Source organism: Schistocerca cancellata, chromosome 2, assembly GCF_023864275.1.
Source record: "Schistocerca cancellata isolate TAMUIC-IGC-003103 chromosome 2, iqSchCanc2.1, whole genome shotgun sequence".
Lineage (NCBI taxonomy): Eukaryota > Metazoa > Arthropoda > Insecta > Orthoptera > Acrididae > Schistocerca > Schistocerca cancellata.
Genome location: NC_064627.1, coordinates 209,887,677 through 209,911,092, shown reverse-complemented (window position 1 = coordinate 209,911,092; position 23,416 = coordinate 209,887,677). Strand labels below are relative to the sequence as shown.

The 23,416-nt window shown below is 42.3% G+C and overlaps 1 protein-coding gene across 1 annotated transcript in view; it reads right to left on the bottom strand.

Moving 5' to 3' along the window:
* Positions 1–2,623: 2,623 nt before the first annotated feature.
* Positions 2,624–23,416, bottom strand: part of LOC126144568 (dehydrogenase/reductase SDR family member 11-like) — a 59,458-nt gene continuing 38,665 nt past the window's right edge. Inside the window, exons 5-6 of the mRNA XM_049915499.1 lie at positions 11,734–11,886; positions 2,624–3,196 (exon numbers count right to left, since the gene is read on the bottom strand). Coding sequence (XP_049771456.1) covers positions 3,152–3,196; positions 11,734–11,886 — 198 coding nt within the window. The 3' untranslated portion in view covers positions 2,624–3,151. The remainder of the gene's footprint in view (positions 3,197–11,733; positions 11,887–23,416) is intronic.

The following is a 23,416-nucleotide window of genomic DNA, read 5'->3' as shown; positions in this document are numbered from 1 at the left end:
GCGAACAGCGTAGATAAGCATCCAGCTCTTAACTGGACTGAGAGTGATAGCAGCAGCCCTGGGTAAGAAACGATCCTGAGAATTTTTCTGTATTTATCATGAAATAATATGTCAATATCTCCAACTTTATTGCTTGTAATAGCTCGGATAGCAATTTTATCAATCTTGCGACGTTGGTGTAAGTGGGACAGTAGATGTGTGTTATGGGATTTGTAGCTAGGTTCTGGCGAAGAAGAGTCGCATTCAGGCAACTCGCTGCAGATGTTACTTTTTAGAAGGGCACTGACCTGTTTGTGGAATGAGACAAAAAGAAGCGAAGACATTACCCTCGATAGTGGAGGGATTGCGTTTAAATTACTCTGATATTTTAGTCAGTTTTGATGTGGTTTCTCTTTTCACTCGCGTTCCTCTCTCTGATTCGTTGCAGCTAATTGAGGTTAAGTTTGGTGGCGAGTTAACAAATCTGTTTCGACATGTGCCGACTTCCACTTACTTTTTATTCAATGGTCAGCACTATGAACAGACTGATGGGGTTGCAATGGGAAGCCCGTTGTCACCTATTGTGGCCAATTTGTTTATGGAGGACTTTGAGGAACGAGCATTGGAGTCAGCGATCTTGAAACCTGCGTGTTTTTTTTCAGATATGTAGACGATACTTTTGTTGTTTGGCCTCAAGGTAGTGAGAATTTAAACCAGTTTTTGGAACACCTGAATTCAATCCACCCGAATATTCAGTTTACTATGGAGGTGGAAGAGAATGGATGCCTTCACTTCCTTGATGTGTTGGTCAAAAGGAAGACTGATGGTAGGTTGAGACATTCTGTTTATAGGAAGCCTACTCAGCCTGACTTGTATCTGCGAGCTGATATTTGTTCCATCCAGCTCCGCGTGAAGGAGTACTTCGTACCTTGGTGCACGGGGCCCACGTTATCTCAGACGCTGAGAGTTTGGCAGCTGAGCTATCACATCCCGAAGTCACCTTTCGTCAGAATGGTTATAGTGAGAGGCAGATTAAACGTGCATTGCGCTATCAGCCTTCTGTGCAACGGGTGAGTGACGACAGCAACGAAGTGGCACCTAAGTCTACGGCCTTTTTGCCTTACGCAGGAAGCATTTCCAACAGGATTGGCCGTATTTTGCGGAAATATGATGTGAAATGTGTTTCTCGACCACCTTCTAAGATTAAGGCCCTGTTGGCGTCCGTAAAAGATGATCTTGGCTTGCGTAAGGCGGGGGTCTATCGTATTCCTTGCAGTTGTGTCAGGTCATATATTGGTCAGACAATCAGGTCTGTGGAATACCGGTGTATTGAACATAAGCGTCACACACGCTTACAACAGCCGAGCAAATCTGCTACTGCAGAACATTGCCTTGACACCGGTCATCCTATGGAATACAACAACACGGAGATTCTGGCTTGCACATCCAGCTATTGGGATAGTGTTATTAAGGAAGCTGTTGAAATAAAACTATCAAGCAACCTTATTAACAGAGATGGTGGGTTTTGTTTAAATGCTGCTTGGAATCCGGCTCTGTCTCTCAACAAAAAACAGAGGAACAGAATTAGTGCTACCTCACCTGTTGATTAATAGTCACTATCGATATTTCTGATGTTGGTTATCTTTATTTGTGTTAACACTTGTTCTGTGTGTGGTATCTTCCTTGTTTCTCCTCTGTGAACCGAGATATTAAATTTTCCTGCACATTTCTTCCTTCTTGCATTTTTGCATTGAGAATGGCAGGGTGTGCTCCTGTCGAAATATCGGCGGTGGTCGACGACGTCACCCGGCAGCAAACCCGTAAGTTATTTGAGAAAGATACTACCCGCTTTATTTGTGGCACTACCACTACCGAAATGTAACAATAATAGTGTAACTAGGCGATTTGTAGTCAACAAAAGCCATTTCTCTCTCTCTTCCTTTTTTTACAAGGGAATAAGAAAATTAAGTTAGTGAAAAAGTCCCTCGGTACTGACTTCTGTTGCTTCAGTCACTGCGAACTTTTACAACCAAACTCCCTATGTTTTTGAGGAATAAATGGCAACATAGTCAGCAGGTATTTTTATTGTGCAACTGATAAACTTGGCTGGTCTTTCAGATAAAGTATGGCATAGCATGGATCTGTTATTTTCCTTCTTCTTTTGAAATCAGTGACACTTTTCCATTCTTCGTTTGAAATCAGGGACATTTTTCCATTCTTCGTTTGAAATCAGTGACACTTTTCCATCCTTCTGTATCAGAGTAAGAATTTTTAATAGAGCTTCATATACGAGAGTATGAGTCACCTCGATGATACTGTATTTGGTATCTTACTGCCTCCACTGACAACAACGCTTCAACAGCGTCTTCAAATTCAGAGAATGGAGTTGTGTTAATATGAATCGTATGAAACGGGTTCGAGAGCTTTAGCTGATGGAACCGCTGAGGTAAGTACTGCTACGCACAAAGACCATGTACCTTTTAGCAATGAATGTTTCTAATATTTTCTCCATGATTTGACACTTAAAAACACTGAAAACAGGCTTTTGAAAAACAGAATGGGCTTAGAACGTAGACCATTTCCACTCTCTGTATATATTTCTTTGTCTGGTCTTGAATACAACTGAAATTGTTAACCCCATCCAATTACGTGAATTGTTTCATAAGTTGTCATTCACTCACATCTTAATTTTTAATCTCTCACTGTGACACAGGAACCTTACGATCATCCACTCCACAACAGAATACTTGTGTTAATAAAGTTTGTTGACACACATCTGAGTAATTAGCCCATGAACCTCAGAAAATTCACTGGATTGCTTCAGACGAATAGACTGATTCTGTTTCTCTGTGATACGTTGTTTGCCAAATTTATTTCTCAATGTTTATTCTTTTACTGTGGTACTGGTAATACAACAGATGCAGTTTTCCGCTCTTAGGCTAGCTGAGCTTTTTCCAATTTGACCATACCTACTGATGGAAGATTAACGTTTAAAAACAAGCTACAATCTATAGAATTCCATTACCAAAGACTATACCGATGAATTATTTTCATGGTTGTTTACACTTGTATTTGGATTTTCTACTACGTTTAGCGTCGCATATGCAAGTACGCCTACTTTAAGAGAATCGTAGTTTCCTTCGCAAACTTTATGCAGCACTTTAATTTTTCATCAGATCAACAAATCTCCGGTTGGACGAAGGATAATATCGCAGACCTGCAACAGAAAATGGTTAATTATTTGCAACTATACAAGCAGGCAGACGAGAACAAACACACCTAAATCACTGAGATATCTAAGGGAGTCAAAATAAAGATGTAAATCGAGATTTTATTAAAATCATTTTGGTGTGTTATGCTCACCAAGTGTACCAGCAGTGTGTACATTTAAGTCATTGCGTCCATTTGCAAATAAATACTGTCTAATCTCACTACAGGTATTTTACTAACTCGCAATGTATTTCGGATACTGTGAGTCCGCCATCAGTAGCCTCCTGTTTCTTCAACTTAAGCGCCTGGTTCTGTATTTGATCATTCTACCCTGTTGTCTGCCAGTTATGTGTCTTGTATATTGTGTGTGTGTGGAAAGTTAAAATCTTAGTATAAGATTACTTCTAATTAGGTAACGACCTGAGTCAGTCATAGCATGGCAGGTTATGTTATGTCATACCGCATGTCAATAAGTTAATATCGTTGCAGCGGTATAGTATGTAGTAATTTCTTTAATGTGTGACAGTAATAAAATGCATTCATTGCGCTGGTTGGTACAACTGTACACTGCACGAAAAATCTGCTGACAGTATTGGAATGTTTATTGTCGGTTATAAATTTTAATTTTTTTTACATTTGTGGAGTATACATCAGCAAGCTAATAAATACGTAGATATAGTAAATACTGTAACTATAAAATACACGTCACAGATAGTAAACAATCAACAGACAATGATTTAAAATGCTGTGTTGGTAGTAAGTACAGGGTGTTACAAAAAGGTACGGCCAAACCTTCAGGAAACATTCCTCACACACAAAGAAAGAAAATATGTTATGTGGACATGTGTCCGGAAACGCTTACTTTCAATGTTAGAGCTCATTTTATTACTTCTCTTCAAATCACATTACTCATGGAATGGAAACACACAGCAACAGAACGTACCAGCGTGACTTCAAACACTTTGCTACAGGAAATGTTCAAAATGTCCTCCGTTAGCGAGGATACGTGCATCCACCCTCCGTCGCATGGAATCCCTGATGCGCTGATGCAGCCCCGGAGAATGGCGTATTGTATCACAGCCGTCCACAATACGAGCACGAAGAGTCTCTACATTTGGTACCGGGGTTGCGTAGACAAGAGCTTTCAAATGCCCCCATAAATGAAAGTCAAGAGGGTTGAGGTCAGGAGAGCGTGGAGGCCATGGAATTGGTCCGCCTCTACCAATCCATCGGTCACCGAATCTGTTGTTGAGAAGCGTACGAACACTTCGACTGAAATGTGCAGGAGCTCCATCGTGCATGAAACACATGTTGTATCGTACTTGTAAAGGCACATATTCTAGCAGCACAGGTACAGTATCCCGTTTGAAATCATGGCGGTGAATCGAGGAAGTACATTACATACTGACGAAACTAAAATGAGTACTAACATGGAAATTAAGCGTTTCGGGACACATGTCCACATAACATCTTTTCTTTATTTGTGTGTGAGGAATGTTTCCTGATAGTTTGGCCGTATCTTTTTGTAACACCCTGTATATGTTGTAGTACGAACACAGGTACCTAAAAACATTTTAAATTTTGTGAACACATCTGATTTAAGAGTGTATCTGTTGTCAGTTGTATAAATTTTCAAGGTATAAAGGCACTTATTGTTGTAAACTGTCACTAGGTGACTAAATCCGATGTTTCCCCCACTGATGCCGTATACCCAGGGGTAGGTTGCTGCAGCCTCGGCCAAAACATCGGTTTTATTCTCTAGCACTCCCTCCCGCAGAAGACATGATGATTCTCGCCCATATCGGGTAACGCTTCCTACGACCTTAATAATAGCCTCACTTCCCCTGACATGGATGCGTTCACAGTTTCGCATAGGAAGTGTGTCATAAAAATGTATCCTCCCCTGATGCAAGCAGACCAACAACTGTTGTAACGCGTCCGCGATACCATAGAAACTCGCATTGAGGCAGAGTTTACGACTGAGCTGGTCCAACACATGTTCTGTCCGGGAGAGATCTAGCGATCTTGCAGGCCACAAGACTAACTGTGTATATCCAGACACTTCAAGGACACGTGTCATGTGTCGAAGTGCAGTGTCGCATTGAAAAATGGCATAACGATCCTGATGCATGAGAGGAAACCCTTCCAGGCGCGCGACATCTCTTACGTATCGCTCTGCGGTCATAGGATCCTCAGTGATTTGACCTGAACTCAAATCTGATGGCTTGTCACACCAAGAGGTCAGATGTAAAAGAACTATTCCTCTCTGAATCGCTGAAAGAACAGGACCTCTCCCCAGGTCGCCGCCATATTCGCTGACGATGGTCATCCGGGGTCATGCACAGATACGTTTCGCCGCACAGCGCAGTTTAACACCATTCATCAACAGGCCGCGCTCTCTAGTCACAGCGCCAGTCGAAACGCACCTATCTCTGTCGTGCTGGTGACGTCATGCTACGCAGGGGACGGTAATTCCTTAGACTACCTGCTGGTAGTCTCTGACCAATGGCGCGGTATTAGACAGATTGTTGAATAAATTTTCTCGGATGAGAGACGCAGGTATGAAGAGGTAATATGCACATTGGCGCACAATTGAGTGATTCTCCCTCTTCGCGGTCAGATGTAGAGAACCGGAATCTTGAGTACAAGTATGCTTGCCCACACATTCCCATGCAGTCTAGAATAAGGCCACGTCGCAAATCTGGATATTGCACGATTCGACCTAGCGGGCAGATGAAGAACTCACGTACACTCCTGGAAATGGAAAAAAGAACACATTGACACCGGTGTGTCAGACCCACCATACTTGCTCCGGACACTGCGAGAGGGCTGTACAAGCAATGATCACACGCACGGCACAGCGGACACACCAGGAACCGCGGTGTTGGCCGTCGAATGGCGCTAGCTGCGCAGCATTTGTGCACCGCCGCCGTCAGTGTCAGCCAGTTTGCCGTGGCATACGGAGCTCCATCGCAGTCTTTAACACTGGTAGCATGCCGCGACAGCGTGGACGTGAACCGTATGTGCAGTTGACGGACTTTGAGCGAGGGCGTATAGTAGGCATGCGGGAGGCCGGGTGGACGTACCGCCGAATTGCTCAACACGTGGGGCGTGAGGTCTCCACAGTACATCGATGTTGTCGCCAGTGGTCGGCGGAAGGTGCACGTGCCCGTCGACCTGGGACCGGACCGCAGCGACGCACGGATGCACGCCAAGACCGTAGGATCCTACGCAGTGCCGTAGGGGACCGCACCGCCACTTCCCAGCAAATTAGGGACACTGTTGCTCCTGGGGTATCGGCGAGGACCATTCGCAACCGTCTCCATGAAGCTGGGCTACGGTCCCGCACACCGTTAGGCCGTCTTCCGCTCACGCCCCAACATCGTGCAGCCCGCCTCCAGTGGTGTCGCGACAGGCGTGAATGGAGGGACGAATGGAGACGTGTCGTCTTCAGCGATGAGAGTCGCTTCTGCCTTGGTGCCAATGATGGTCGTATGCGTGTTTGGCGCCGTGCAGGTGAGCGCCACAATCAGGACTGCATACGACCGAGGCACACAGGGCCAACACCCGGCATCATGGTGTGGGGAGCGATCTCCTACACTGGCCGTACACCACTGGTGATCGTCGAGGGGACACTGAATAGTGCACGGTACATCCAAACCGTCATCGAACCCATCGTTCTACCATTCCTAGACCGGCAAGGGAACTTGCTGTTGCAACGGGACAATGCACGTCCGCGTGTATCCCGTGTCACCCAACGTGCTCTAGAAGGTGTAAGTCAACTACCCTGGCCAGCAAGATCTCCGGATCTGTCCCCCATTGAGCATGTTTGGGACTGGATGAAGCGTCGTCTCACGCGGTCTGCACGTCCAGCATGAACGCTGGTCCAACTGAGGCGCCAGGTGGAAATGGCATGGCAAGCCGTTCCACAGGACTACATCCAGCATCTCTACGATCGTCTCCATGGGAGAATAGCAGCCTGCATTGCTGCGAAAGGTGGATATACACTGTACTAGTGCCGACATTGTGCATGCTCTGTTGCCTGTGTCTATGTGCCCGTGGTTCTGTCAGTGTGATCATGTGATGTATCTGACCCCAGGAATGTGTCAATAAAGTTTCCCCTTCCTGGGACAATGAATTCACGGTGTTCTTATTTCAATTTCCAGGAGTGTATTTTTGTCAAGTGAAGGTAATGCTGTTTCACTCGTGGCCATGGTATCTACGTGTCCTTCATAGTCGTCAGTCAACACCTGACACAGTTCATGCCCCTCGTATACTCTGTGAGGACTGGTTATGACACTGGACATGACCGACACTAATGCATTCCGATACCCACTCTATCACTTAAAGGAAATTACAAGTCTGAGCATACACATACCCAATGATGAAGTGTACATCTACGAAATTAAGCTGAAATCCGACAGTATATTCTGGATGTTTCACATATTTTGTCAAGCAATGTAACTGACTATGAAAGAAGGAGGAAACTAATAATGCTTACGAAGAAGTGACTGATATAGATGTATGGTTTGGCCGTGAAAGTGGTTCCTGTCTATGTACCCCAATAGATTGTGAACAGTGTGTGCCTTTGAAGAAACAGCTTTCAGAATAGGACAGATATTACAACTACACTTAAACTGAAATAGTAATAGTAACCATTATCTGGCAGTCCACAAGTGGGAATACGATTTAACATTGTTACATTGTTATTATCACGTTGCTGAAGATTATATGGGTAGATCACGTAACTACTGAGGAGGTGCTGAATAGAGTTGGGAAGAAGAGGAATTTGTGGCACAACTTGACTAGAAGGAGGGATCGGTTGTTAGGACATGTTCTGAGGCATCAAGGAATCACCAATTTAGTACTGGGGGTCAGCGTGGAAAGTAAAAATAGTAGAGGGAGACCAAGAGATGAATACACTAAGCAGATTCAGGAGGATGTAGGGTGCAGTAGTTACTTGGAGATGAAGAACGTTGCATAGGACAGGGTAGCATGGAGAGCTGCGTCAAGCCAGCCTCAGGACTGAAGACCACAACAACAACAATAAGAACACTGTCATATTCCTTCATGATTATTTAATTAATAACAAGAATTCACCAGCATGTGTATCAAAAGATTTGTTGTACAGCCATCCTCTTACGCAGTGTACTTTTGATATTATCTTTCAGTATATGCTACTGTTAAATTCCTCTTTTATTTTTCCAGTGAACATCTATCTCAAGCTATCATTTCTTGCCATCTTTAAAATGTTGCTGTATGACTAAGTACCTGTGTCTATTTGCTGGGCCAGTATTTGGCGCACACTCGGGGCTAGTCATCCATAGAGCATCGTTGTGTGTTGCTGCCGTTCGCGAACGACCATCCTCGCCCACCTTCCGGCCTCCAGACAGGCAGCTGCTGAGAATAAGTGCAGTGGTTCTGATGTGACAGAAGTACGGCACGCTTTCAACTACACCCCTGCCCTACTCAGACTCACTTCAATGCACAGAATCCAAATCTCAAGAACTTTATTTTAATACCTACTAACAAAGAAGTATAACAACTGCAGTAAATCTGCAGCTAGTAGTGCACCTATATGACGCGGCCCTTTCCTTTTTTGATACTGAGAATGAAATGCATCTCCATCTGTTCTCCTCACGCAGCACTTTCTAAGACTTGAAGGCTTGTGGAAGAGAGAACGAGAATAATCAAGAATGGACTGAGAGGAACCCAAAGATTTATGTAATTACCGTAAAACCCCAACAGCGTACACAGAAATACCTACACTGAAGAGACATAACATCAGAACCAGCTGCTTAACTGCGTATTGGTCATCCTTTGAAGCAAAATACAGCAGCCGTTCTGCGTGGTATGGAATGGTGAAGTTCTTGGTAGGTTTCCTGAGCTATGTGGCGTCAGACTAGAACGAACAGATACTACAAATCACGAACTTGCGGTTTCTGGGAACGGAGCTGGCACCCGATAGCATTCCTGATGTGTTCTATCTGGTTCACACCAGACGAAACTGGTGATCAAAACAGTTAGGTGAATTCATTGTAACGCCCGCCAGATAACTTCCCGACTTGTGACACGGACCGTTATCCTACTGGAAGGCGTCAGAGCTACAAGAAGAGATGTAGGAGGTCCACTATGACATAATAATGTTCACGTACTTCACAGAAGTGAAGGTGACTCCGATTACTTCCACAGTTCCTGTGTAACCCTAGATAAATGTCCGTCATAGCACAATACTCAGCCAACCGGCCTCAATCCATGGCGAACAATTCGTCACAATCAATAACCTGGTGATGCAAAAAATGCGATTCATCCGACCAGGTCACACTTTTCCACTGATCTGCCGTCCAATCTCGATTATCCAGTACCCACAGCAATCGTAATTATTCGGTCGGCGTGGGACCACGTTGGAGTCGTCTGCTTCTGAGGCTCGTGCTTTGCATTCTGCAACAGTTGTGCGTGCACCACCACTGTACTCTGTCGTCACAATTGCCACAAATTGCCGCCTAGTCTGCTTCACGGTGTGGGCAAGCCTCTCTGATTTCACGTTCTGTGACGAGGGGTGGAGGCACACAACGTTGTGACCCACTTAAACCCGCCGTCCGTCAACCACTTTCTGCATCCACGTCCGAACTCCGGAAGCCCCCGTACCGTGCATGGCGAGGGGTACGAAGTATCGCTACCAATCATTTCCTTTCCTGTTCGAGTCGCATGCAGAGCGAGGGAACAGCCTATAAGCCTCTTTGCGACCCCTAACTTCTCTCATTTTATCTTCGTGGTCCTGACGCAAAATGTAGTTTGGCGACAGTAGAATCCATCTGCAGAAGGCGGAAAGGGCATCTTCTTCCCTCCAGGGATTCCAGTTTTAGTTCCGTAACAATTGCGTGCTGATCGAAGCTACGGGTAACAAATCTAGCAGCACGCTTTGAACTTTACTGACCTATAGAATTCGTTTTGTATAAGCGCCACACCCTACTGTAACAGGGGAAGGAAGGGAACCAGCTTAGAAATGCTCCTGTCACAGCACAATAAAAGACGATTGCACTACTCTGTAAAAAATCCAGAGAAAAGTGGGTAAGCAGCTGCCTGAATACCCATTCAACCTCCCTCACCATAAATTTTTGGTATGCGAACATACTATAGCCTTTTCGTGCTGTAATAGAGTAGCTGAGAGACAGTTACGGTAGAAGAGAGACACAGAGGGAGTGAGGGAAGGAGAGAGAGAGAGAGAGAGAGAGAGAGACAGAGGGAGGGACGGAGACAGAGACTGGAAGATAGAGGGAGAGAGGGGAGAAGTGGCACTGAAAGAGAAAGTGATGGATGAAGGTAATAACATCTGGAACCAAAGAGACAAGAGACAGTGCAAAGGAAAGAGAGAGATGAGTGGAACTGTACATAGGCTTGGGGTCTGGAAGCCACTCTCCTTCTCTCCGCCCCTCACCCCCCCTCCCAGCCTAAGACATGAAAAAGTTTGGCTGCTTCCCCCAACCCACGCACGTGCTAAAGCTTCCTAGCCTAGACGTCAAAGCCCCAAGGCAACCATCCCAAAGGACAAGTGTGGAGAGGAGAAAATGATGGCTGATGAAAAGGATAGCATATTGTAAGCTAGAAAGAAAGAGATATTGACGTGGAAGAGAAAAAGAATGGGAAGAAGTCAATGGATTTGGGACAAAGAGAGACAGTAAAAGTGACAGAAGGAGACAGCAATAAGGAAGAGCAAGAGAAAGGCATGAAGACAATAACAGTGGGAGAGACAGACAGGAGAAAGTCCAATGGGATACGGAGTAGATATTGGGAAAGAGATATACATATACAGACAGTAACAGTGAGAATGGGATAATGGGTATAATCATCTCGGTACAAAGAGAGATTGAGAAAAAGGGAAATAGAATGTTCAGTATTAAAAGAGTACGAATAGTTCACAACGTGTCAAAATTTTTGAGGTAGTTGTTTCGTCACTTTTCTGCTAAAGTCTCTTAAAGAAGAGCATATTCGCCTTTTTGTGCTCGAACAGCGGTATATATATACATTGAGCGTGGTAATGTTGTCAAAATAATGCCTAAAGTATTTTTTTCACAGCTAAACAGAAGAGAATTCTCATATCTTTCTGTTCTCATACTTGCTATAACCTCCGTTATTTCTTTTGAATTAACTGAACTAAATTTGATAGTTTTATTTCTTATCCAATCACTTGTTTCCGATAACCTCAGCTTCGTCTGTGTCGCATAAATTCTTCATGCCCACTGCTAAACTGACAATATTGTAAACCTTACTATCGTACCTCAAAGTTGTAATTCAGTTATAACTATTATTATTATTATTAACCCTTAATATAGATTAAATGGTTCTCTAAGATTGGCTGTGTACGTTTGTAACCACCAATGTTTTATTTATTAACATTAATAATAGTGTAACAATTTAGACTTTTAATACCTATCGTTTTAATGTAGACTGTGCAAGATACAGGATTACCTGTCATAGAATACATGTCCGTAATTTTTCTAGGAAGAAGAATTGTCTAGTTAAATGACCATTATGAGTACGTACTTGAACACGTGGAGGTTGCGATAACATATAGATAACTGCATCCGCAATGTCCTCAGATTCCATGAGAGGCATACTCATATTTTCGAGTACTTCAAGCGAATTCTTTTTTAAGGCATCGAATAATTCTGTTTTCACAAGTCCTGGTGATATTTCCTAAAACAAAGATCTAACGTTAAGAAAACAGAAGATTGTGTTACATTTTCCAATCTGTTTTTTTTTTTGCCCCTTCATATTAACTATTTATCTATGGATATTTGTGTGATTCTTGAACTTATTACACTAGTTCAAGTATATTACATATAAGAAGGTTATTTGGCAAGTGAGGAACAATCGATCAATAAACGGAAACAACTGTGAAACCAAAAAGTGTTACATTTGTAACAGTTAGCTACATATTCCAGCTACTTTTCTACATAGCACAGCTCCGAGTTACAAATCTGTCGTAATGTTGTAACAACTCTACAATACCCTCTTCAAGGAAGGCTGCCTCCTAAGATTTCCGTATTTTTCCATGATGGACTGCAGCTCGTTGTCTGTGCTAAAATTTTGTCTTCATAACCGGCGGTTCATTTGGGCATAGATGAAAAACAGAGGGAGCAAAGACCAAGCTGTATGGTGGCTGATCAGACACTTCCCATCGGAAACGCTGCAGGAGCGTCTTCGCCACCCCTGCAATGTGCGACCGAGAATTGTCATGAAGAAGGAAATGCGTGGCGGTTACTTTATGTGGAATTGCATTAAATCAGGCGAAAGCTCCAGACAGGCACTCACATAATGCGAGATACACTATTTTCTAGGCATTTTGCACTTTCTGTGCACGCGCAGAACTGAAAGGAGCGACGTGACACTATCTACAGGCGGACAAGATAAACTGCGCAACACATCTGAGCCACGTTTCATCGGATTCTCACTGCGGTTTCCATTTTGCGACCAATTGTTCCTTTCTTTCTTAATAGTCCTCATACAATGAGGAGTATAGGTTTTACAGCTAAGTTACATGACTTGTACAGTCTAGAAGATATAGCGCAAAGTTTTCAATAATTTTCACTGTTCAAATAATGTGAAAATCGTAAATCAATAACAATTTCTGTGATGTAATTCAATTAGTGTTCCTTAAACGTCTTACGTTAGACGCCATCGAATGTATGCTGTTGACTTCAGTAAATGTCTTCATGTGGGTGATGGTGTCAGTCTAGAGAATTCCTTGGATGAATTTGATTGGCATATCGTGTGAATACTTCTTTGACCGTCCTAAGAGTCACGTATGTTTGTCATATGAACTCTACAATTGAAGCCTAGTCTCACTCAGCCATATTAACGAGCCTACTATTTGTCTAATCGTACGTCAGTGTTACGAGACAGATGCTTCCCAGTAACTGTGTAATGTATCCATAGAATGGCGTGTGGTCCTAGTTAGTGGAACAACTTATACATACATTACTCAGTCAAAAGTCTTCAGAAATCCGTACCCAGTAGTTGTGTTACGTAAGTAAAAGTACATAAATCCTCATTTTGCTACTTTTTGGCAGTTAAACTTTCACGGTCAGTTTTCCATTACGTTCTGTTAAATTGAAGGTTGGTTGGTTTGGGGAAGGAGACCAGACAGCGTGGTCATCGGTCTCATCAGATTAGGGAAGGATGGGGAAGGAAGTCGGCCGTGCCCTTTCAGAGGAACCATCCCGGCATTTGCCTGGAGTGATTTAGGGAAATCACGGAAAACCTAAATCAGGATGGCCGGACGCGGGATTGAACCGTCGTCCTTCCGAATGCGAGTCCAGTGTCTAACCACTGCGCCACCTCGCTCGGTAAATTGAAGGTAACGATTTGATTTATCTTCCCCTGAAACATAGAGAAAATTTGTACGTGCGTCTTTGGGATAGTTGATCTGGCAAAAACGTGAGATGGACACGAAGGACCAGAGCTTCATATACCCGTGTGTACACACACACACACACACACACACACACACACACATTTACATACACACACACACACACGCTCACACACAAGCAGAAACACAGTGTCCCACGAATAATGCGACCAACTTCAGGGGGTTGCAGAATGTGTGTTGAGAAACAGCTCTAGCATAGGAACCTGTGTCCTGAAACATCAACAGTGGTAGAATGGAGTTGAATAGAAAGTAGGTCAGTACTTTTCAAAATATTAATGAGGAGGCATGAAAAAATCAGAAGTTTCCATATACTCGTATTATGAAATTGCAAGCTTCATCTCACTCTGTTTCCTTTACTCTTCAAAATTATACGGAACAGGCACAGCAAAATTTGTATGAAATTCTGCTTGCTGACAATGAATCAAATCTGGAAGACCACCTAGTTGGGTACAGTTTCTTTAGAGTCTAACACGCCTTACAGTTCAATATTTTATTTTATTTGTTGCCACTGAACCACAGCATCACTGATGAACGCTTAAATGCATGGTTTTTGTGTAAAACTGTTGCAGTTCCAATATATTCAGTATGGAATCATTTAGTAGCAAATTTTTTTGTGTAATAATCAATGTATAATTTCATATTTGGGATCAATGGTCTATTTGTTGACTGCAAACATTAGTGTTTGCCTCTTACAAATACAGCATGGTCGTATCTTTGACCACTGCATCTATCCAGCTGTATTTTCATCTCCTCTAACTAATTTTATTATTTACTTTTTAAAACTCTCACAATCATAGCCCCTTACCTCACGAAATCCTAAGAAACCATTTCTTCATTTCAAATTAATTTCTAGTTGGGTTCTTAAATCCAAGTTCAAAAATATTACAACACTAAGTTGGTCTTTTCTGGAAGTAGTAAGGCAAGGAGAGAAGAGAGACCTACGATTCCAACGTAGAGATCATTCAGGAAAATCTCATGCAATTGTACATGTCTTATTTTGCTGATGTCATCAGCATTTCCTTATCTCCACTCATTTGAGGATTTATGTTATTCTAACATGTCCCAAGGTCAAGAATTGGAGGGCCTCTTCACAACCACTGTCCTTGTGCAAATTCTACATTAAGCACCTCCCCCCTCCCCCTTCAATGAATTCGTGGGAGGGAGAAGTGACTGCAGTTCGCCCGCATGCCATATTTCGCAGAAAACAGAACATCCACCCACCCCTCAACAGTTCTGCAAATTTTGCATTAAGAACACCCCACCCCAGCCACAGCCCCATGCTCCCGCGCACCTCGTGCTTCCACTCTGCAGCTATTTTTTGCGTGACTTCCTTCCAAAATTTCTTTTAAGCACTGGTTCACCAGTCCTCAGAGAGGTAACTTTGATTTGAAGATGTATATTACCCGCCGTTTAATATGGGAACGGGTAAATTGCATATTTCTCTATAAACGATTAAAGACCAACATTTGACATGAAGTATAAGTAACAAAATTGGAATTATTATTCACTGAATAGACGTGTTTTATCATAATCACTTTCCCACAAACTCTGAAAATGTAAATATAAGCAAGCCCACTCTGACATCCTACTTGCTCGTGTCACTCGCAGATGGCTGCACTGTAAAATCAAGCCCATTGTTCGATCATTGTACTACACAACAGATGGCTCAAATAGCAATCTGAACCTCCAACTGATTGCAAATTAATTATTTTTTGCATTTAAAGTTTGGCATACATTCTGAAGTGTCTGCAAGCATCGAACCAGCTAAGCAGGCAGACTGAATGTAACTACCCACAACATATAGTCTAACGAAATATTTCTGAGAAAGTACAAGAAGCACAATGTTAATATTACTATCTGAAGTTAATACATGAGAAACGCTGTCACAATATTGCTAAAATAAAAAAAAGTTCTGTAGGGTAGAAGAAAGCATAGGTTAATTTACAAAGGTACAGGTAGTCCTTAAATTAGTGGCCAAATTTCTGAATTATGTGGGCCAGTGGTAGAGTTCACCAATTGACATTCGTAGAAATTGGGCCTTAAATCCGATGTCGTAAAACTATCCTGACCAGGCTTACGCCAAAAATCAGCATCGGAAAATTACCCTCACTATATAACTGTAGAAAAATTTGTGTTAGCTAAGCATTCAAATAGACAGACTGAATCTAACTACTCACAACACAGGCTCAAAGTATATATTTCATCATTTGTAAACAGTTTTCAAGCATAGATTTAATAGGGGACAGTGATAATGCATCGTTTTATTCTATAGCAAAAAGTATAAACCATGCTTTCCACTGGCCGTTATTGCTGTTATTACAATTAGCCCTGGCCTGCTAAATTCTATGTAAATAACTGCAGTTTGCAGTTATAAGGATCTCTAAAAGCTTTGTTAAAAACTACATCAGCATGTAACGCCGGAAATGAATATCCTCCTATTTCCGTCTATTGTACTATAAATTCTTTTCCTTTATTTGTTACCTGAAGATATGACATTTCTGTGCCTTTATATATTGCAATTGTTTTACAATTTGTGTATATATATATATATATATATATATATATATATATATATATATGCATTTATGTCGATGTATAATTGGTTTATTTTGTAAATATTATTTGTATTTTTACGCTGGGTCTTGCCTAGGGAAAACTATGCTATCGAACGACTACATCGATAGGTCGTGTGGAGAACCAAAGTGTTTAGGAATTTTGGGAGTGTTAACTCTGCCGCATGGAGCGCGGGCAGAGAGAGTCTGGCTGGAGGAGGGCGGTGGAGCACGTGTGCTAAGTGACGCTCCCGTGATTTGCCGCGCTTTCGGGGTTGGGCAGCATGTAATTGCGCTCGACTTGCTATGATAGTTTCTGACACGGTGTCGCGGACGGCAAGCATTAGCTGGCGCACATCAAGAGCCCGTTTCGCCTGGTGACCGTGTCGAGAAGAAGGCGCGCCAACATCCAGCTTCTGCAACAGCGACGGCCGACAATGAGTGACTGTCGCCACCTCCTCGATCGACGACTTCAAACCTTCAATCAACCAACAAGGAAGACTGGAAGCACGTAAAGTTTTAGAACTGTATGGCAGACCTCAGCTTTTAAAACTGTTGCATTACAAAAATACAGCAACTTAGCATGAACCTTTGTTGCTCATTGTCCCAATTGCATTACCAAGCAGGGTCCCTTCCTTTTCTGGGATGAACCCGAGTGTCGTTGAAATTCAAACGTCAGTATTAACGTAATATCATTCCATTTCACTGCTTTAATTTCAAAGTTCAGTTAAAGTATTCATAGCTGGCTACAATATTTAGATTACGCAAGCAGAAATTAAGAGTGAGAGTTTTGTTACCATATTTTAGCTTACCTGTGACTGCAGCTCGGCTTGGTACGTAGTAAATGTTACTATTGTTAATTGTTCAGAATCGTTTAATTCAAGTTCAAAGTTAAATCTCTTATTTCTAAATTGCGTAGATTCAAGTAGCTTTTGAAATGATTGTTGAGGTAGCCCAAGACTAACCTTATTTTACTGAATTTCGTAGTGCTTCAGAAACAAATCTCACTATTAATTTCAGTCACTAAATTAACTTTCAATTTTCCGGTTTCATTAATTCTTTTGCTAAATTAAATCAGAGTGTAGCGAAATTTATTACTTCTGACAAACTTTCAGTTTTCACACAACACGTGTCAACCTTCAGTTGCCACGCTTTTAGTGTTAATTATATGTACAATAACCTTTCTTTTTCAGTTATTATAGTAGTTGTCCATAGGACTGGCGACCGTAATTTTCCCCAGATCTCAAATATCTAATTAACGCCAATTAATTGTTAACGTGACGACAGCACATTTACTTTACCCTTTCCTCAAAATTAATTTCCACCAATTTCATTTGCATTTTTTCTTTCATTTAGATGTAACCCTTTCCTCCCTCTTTACCGACAGATTAACTTCGGTGACGATTGCTTTTTCCCAAATTTCCATTAGGTACACGCGGTTTAATTTTTCACTGTCATTAAGGTCGATAAGTGAGGGGGAGGTTACAAGCAGTGTTGGTCACGTTGTTGAATACTTACTGTGAGTATTCTATCCGTGCAGTTGCATTCTGCAAAACATGTCTTGCGAAAATAGGAACCAGTAGCCAACTACAACAGCACAAACACGTGCATAACACAACTGTCTTACAAAGAAATGAAGGAAAGAATAAGGTGTTTTTTATTACGAAAAATATTACTTAGAGAACAGAAGAACACGTACAGCTTGTACACACACAATGATAGAACGTAGTACTGGCATATGTGACATTTCCAAGGACAACATCAGAGTTGATATCTCGAGAAACAGCTGTGGACCATAATTTATTGCGAGACGTCTCACACTTTCCAAGCACAAATTAAATATTGCGCACCTAAATTTTCTTTAATGTGCATGGCTATCGTAATACAAACAAATGTGCCACAAAAATTTCTCATTGTCTTAGCGTTGTTGCATATAATCGAGACACTCTGTGTAGCACTTTTTAATAGACGTATGTAAATACGTCATTTATTTCGTGGATATGGTTATGATAGCATACGTCAACTTCTTTACAAAAAAAAAGACGTTTATTGTGCTTCACAACAGTTACATATTAATTTGGTGAAAAAAAACCTTTCTGCTTGTGCTGTCTTGTTTACGTTGAATGAATTGAATACTAAATGAATAACTATAGATAGTATAGGCGCGTAATATGCAACACATGAGAAAATGGAGACTGCACGTTTAACACAGGTTGTCATGTGTTCACGTGAGTGCAACAACGCGCCCACCTCGTCCTGGAAGAAAATATTGGACAGACGAGTATCCTCATTGCTTTGTTCAGGATATCTGCCTGAAGTTTAATATGTAACACTTCGTTTGCAGTAGTTGTCTCATTTTTCGTTCGACAGTTAGTAGCCACGGAGTCAGTGTCCTTTACACGAATTAGAAACAAACATTTGGAGAACCACACAGTGTCTGTTGTCCAAGGAGAATCCTTTTCATGCCAATGATTCCAAACACCGCCACTATGAAAACACACAATTTCATCGCCACAACCAGTGTAAATTTGTTCCTCTTCACTTAGCTCATCCAACTGCTATTTAGCAACAAGAGGCAACTCGTCGTATGTTGCTAATTTAGCGTCCTATGTCCTGTATTTAAGCAACAATGTTCCCTGCATTATTTCAGCAGAACTGTATTGAGGCGTTGGTTCTGCAAAGGAATTTGGACGTACTTCCATTCTGCACATATTACCTCCTACACGCATATAAATTCCCTTATGGTTTAATGACCATTATCGATCTGCAGCTACCGTGAACTGTAATCACAATGCCAACTGCTGCACCACGTGCGGCTTTAGAGGAACTGGAGAACTGATGACTGAACACAGCAGTGCCATGCACGCTGCGACCTGCTGATGCAACCTGAGAGACAGGTCAGGTCCAAAAGACTTTTCTCGGTATCAACAAAGGTTGAGAAACAAAGAACCGATAGCTAGGCACCGTGGCTGCTGCGACCTGCTGCTGCAACTAGAGAACAGGCAGATATCCCACTTGACAGCAACAGCTGTGCCGTGCTTACTGGAGACATGAATGCCAGGAAGTGAGTTGATTTTCCGGACCCTGGACCCTGCGTACACATTAATTTACGCATTGGAGGAATGCGATTTTACCACATACACAGAGGCTCTGAAGGAACAGTGGATGCAGGTGCCCATCGACCACTTGTGCTTTGATCGTCGTACTAACGAAGTCTCCAGAATTATTTCTCCAATTCTTCAAGAGAAGGACAGATGATGTGACATGTGCTCAATACTTACCTGAATTCTGTGAATGAGAAGGTGCAAAACAGGAAGCGACCAAATAAATAATTGTCGTGTACACAAAAAATATTTATTCATGGATGAGTAATTTATACTGCCGATATCAGTAATAAGATTGTCCATGTTTTCCAGTAATAACCACAAACCAAAACTTTCATCAGTTGGTCTCTTCCCCTCACTAATAGGTGAGGCACGTTTGGAACATTAGAAGAGGACTTTCCACTACCACACAATCCTCGTTTTACACTCTAAAGATCAAAGAGGGATGTATTTCTGATCACATTATTTTCCACTCATTCATTCTAAATTTGCTCGTACTTGCAGTCTAATTGTAAACTCCTAGCTGAATTGTACTATCGTGTGTACAAGTGTGTCTATTTCTTTTAGGGCTGTCTCATCACCCTCGGTATGGGACTACCAGTCCCACCGCCACACCCTCACCTGCCCATGTTAGGCAAAATTTACTGCCTGACTCATGTAGTACTATCACCGTCAGAGGGTGGTACGGGACTACAAGTCCCACCGCCACACCTCCAAAGTGAATTGCAGTGACGCAGTCACTGCCCTGTGGAAATTTACCGCCTCACCAACACAGTTAGACCGCAATAGACCGGTGATGCTGTATTGTAACATATCACCCCGGACTACAAGTCCATTTAAAAAAAAAAAAAAAACTGCTGTCTGGTGTTAGGCATTGGTCGTGATGCATCAGGAATCAGGTGTGAGGTGTCACGCATCAGGTGTTAGGATCCGAATCTCCGTTCTGTTAATGGTAGACAGTAAGGAAACTCCTCATTCCGGCTTGCAGGTACAATACGTTATAACCAATCGTAGAGCAACATAGATGTAAAACAAGTAGAGAGGCAAGGCATCCTTGTCACTCCAGGGAGGCAGAGCCACCTCAGTAATGTCGATTTAATGATGACATGGTCTGTAGTTTGTAAGGCTCTATCTGTGACATATTTTATTACCACGATACCCATGCGGTTTGGGGTTTGATTGACGAGTAAAGAGTTGGGGATGCTTTAGATAAAGAATGTCATTTTTCAATATTTATCCAGTTCATATGTTAATATGCAATTATAGATATGCTCATATTGCTTACATAACCAGCTGTAGTTTGCTATTTCTATCTGTGCCATCCAACACTAATACAGACTCTATCCAAGTAGGGTATCCACCTATTCATCCAAATGGCAATGCTAATGGCCAAAACGAAGAATGAAACACACACACACACACATAGATCGCTATTTCAGGCAGTCTGTTGACGTTATCCTGCTGTAAATACATGGGTACCACCCTACCCCCGCGCTGCACAATCCAACCATCACGCTCGGATGCAGCATTACACTGTTTTGTCCACTCGCTGGGATAGTCTCCCTCCTTTCTACGGAAACCTTGCCACAAAATAGAGCAATTTCACTAGCCGTTTACAATTGGATTGCAAAGTACAACCAAACTCGGAAACTATGCCCGAAAGATTACGCGATCAGAAGTGCGCCATCTTTGTTTATAACGAGTCTAAAAGGAACGTTGACAGCCTCAACCGATCATTCTTCTGTGGTAGTCGAAGCGCTCAACATGCCTCAGCTATTGGGGAAGAGGACTAGACCAACTGACGAACGCTTCGGTCTATGGTTATTACTGGTGAACCTCTAAAATAATGTTTCCGACACTGGAAAGATAAATTACACCGAAAATGGTACGCTTGTTAGCAAGAAGAATTTAAATGTCCTTACTCCCTTCAGAGCCAACGGCCTTGAGGTAGTGGCAGCACCAGTTCCCGTCAGATGAACGAAGTTGAGCGCTGCCGGGCTGGGCTAGCACTTTGATGGCTGACCATCCGGTCTGCCGAGCACTGTTGGCAAGTGTGGTGACATCAGCTGTTGTGAAGCAAACTGAGGAACTACTTGAGAAGCAGCGGTCCCGTAAACTAACATACGGTCGGGAGAGTGGTGTGCTGACCACATGAAACTCCCTACCCGCATCCAGTGGGTTGAGGATGACACGGCGGTCGGTCGGTAACGTTGGGCCTCCATGGCCTGTTCGGGTGGAGTTTAGTTTTTTTTTCAGATAACATGTTAAAGAAAGAGGGGTGTGTCTAATTTAACTATTAGCTACTTAGTAAATTCACCACTGTCGTCGCTCCAAGACGGTGTCAAGGCGAAGCCACCATTGCTCCTGCTCGAGAATCGCAGTGTAACCGCAAGAGGAATATTGGATAAAATCTGTAAGAAAACACTGAAAACCATTTCGAAGAACTGTAAAAATCCTGTAGCTATGTCATATAAAGTGGAATTAGCTGGCATAAAAATGGCTGTTCTACTGGAAGGCCTGTCTTCAATATTGTAGCAGCTACGTGTAGACGACTATTGCCTTCTGGTTTAAGACATAACGTAAGATTTCGCCGGAAGCTTTAATAAAATCGAGATGAACGACTACCTAAAATCAATCCACGACTTTTGCATGGAAGAATACTACAGCAAAACATCGGTGTGATTGTGGACAGCATTAAGGCAGTTGTAATAGACTGTTTAACGTGGATGACTTCCAATGGTAGGGTATATTTAAATGTCAAATCAGAAACCCTGTTGTGAACAAAATTATCAGTGACCACCACTTTAATTCTCTGAGTCACCAGTCTTCTGACAGGTTTGATGCGGACCGCATATGCCAACCTCTTCATCACACAGAAGCACTTGCAACCTACGTCCGCAATTAATTGCTGGGTAAACTCCTCTGTCTTCCTCTACAGTTTCTGCCCTCTACAGCTGTCTGTAGTACCATGGAAGTCATTCCCTGAACTCTTAAAAGATGTTCTATCATACTGTCCCTTCCCCTTGTCAATGTTTTCCTCATACTCCTTTCCTCTCCAATTCTGTCCAGAACTTCCTCATTCCTTACCTTATCACTCCACCTAATTTTAAACGTTTGTCTGTAGTACCATATCTGAAAAGCTTCGAGTCTCTTCTGTTTTGGTTTCCCACACTCCATTTTTCACTACCATAGAATGCTGTGCTCAAAATGTACACTCTCATACATTTATTCCTTAAATTAAGGGCTACTACGTCTTTAGTCTTGCTTCCATTATCAACCAATGTCAGAACTGACTCTCCGGTTCCTTTACCTTTCCTAAACTCAAACTGATCGCCCTCTGACTCATCCTCAATTTTCGTTTCCATTCTTTCATATATTATTTTTGTCAATAACTTGGACGCATGAGCTGCTAAGCTGATTTAGCGATAATTATCGCTCCTGTCAGCTCTTGAAATCTTCGGAATTGTGTGGACGATATTTTTCCGAAAGTCAGATGGTACGTCGCCAGACCTATGCATTTTTACACACCAATGTGAATAGGCGTTTTCTTTGCACTTCCCCCAGTGATTTTAGAAATTCTGATCGAATTTTATCTACCTGTTCTCCCTTATTTGATCTTGCGCTCTCCAATCTTCGACATTCTAATACTGGATTCGCTATCTCTTCTAAATTGACCACTGTTTCTTCTTCTATCACATCAGACAACTCATCCCCCCTCAGAGAGGCCTTCGAAGTACTCTCTCCACCTATCCCCTCCCTCCTCTGCACTTGGCACTGGAATTGGCGTTGCTCTCTTAATTTTAGCACCATTGCTTTTAATTTCACCGAAGGTTGTTTCAACTTTCATATACGCTGAGTCTGTACGTCTGACAATCATTTATTTTCGATTTCTTAACATTTTTCACATCTCAGCTTCCCTACACTTCCTGTTTATTTCATTCCTAAGTGACTCGTATTCCTGTATTTCTGAATTTCCCTGAACATTTTTGCAATTCCTTCTTTCATCGATTATCTGAAGTACTTCTTCTATTACCCATATTTCCTTTGCAGTTACTATCTTAGTTCCTATGTTTTTTCTTTCCATCTTCTACAATTGCCCTTTTAGAGATGTCAATTCCTCTTCAACTATACAGCCT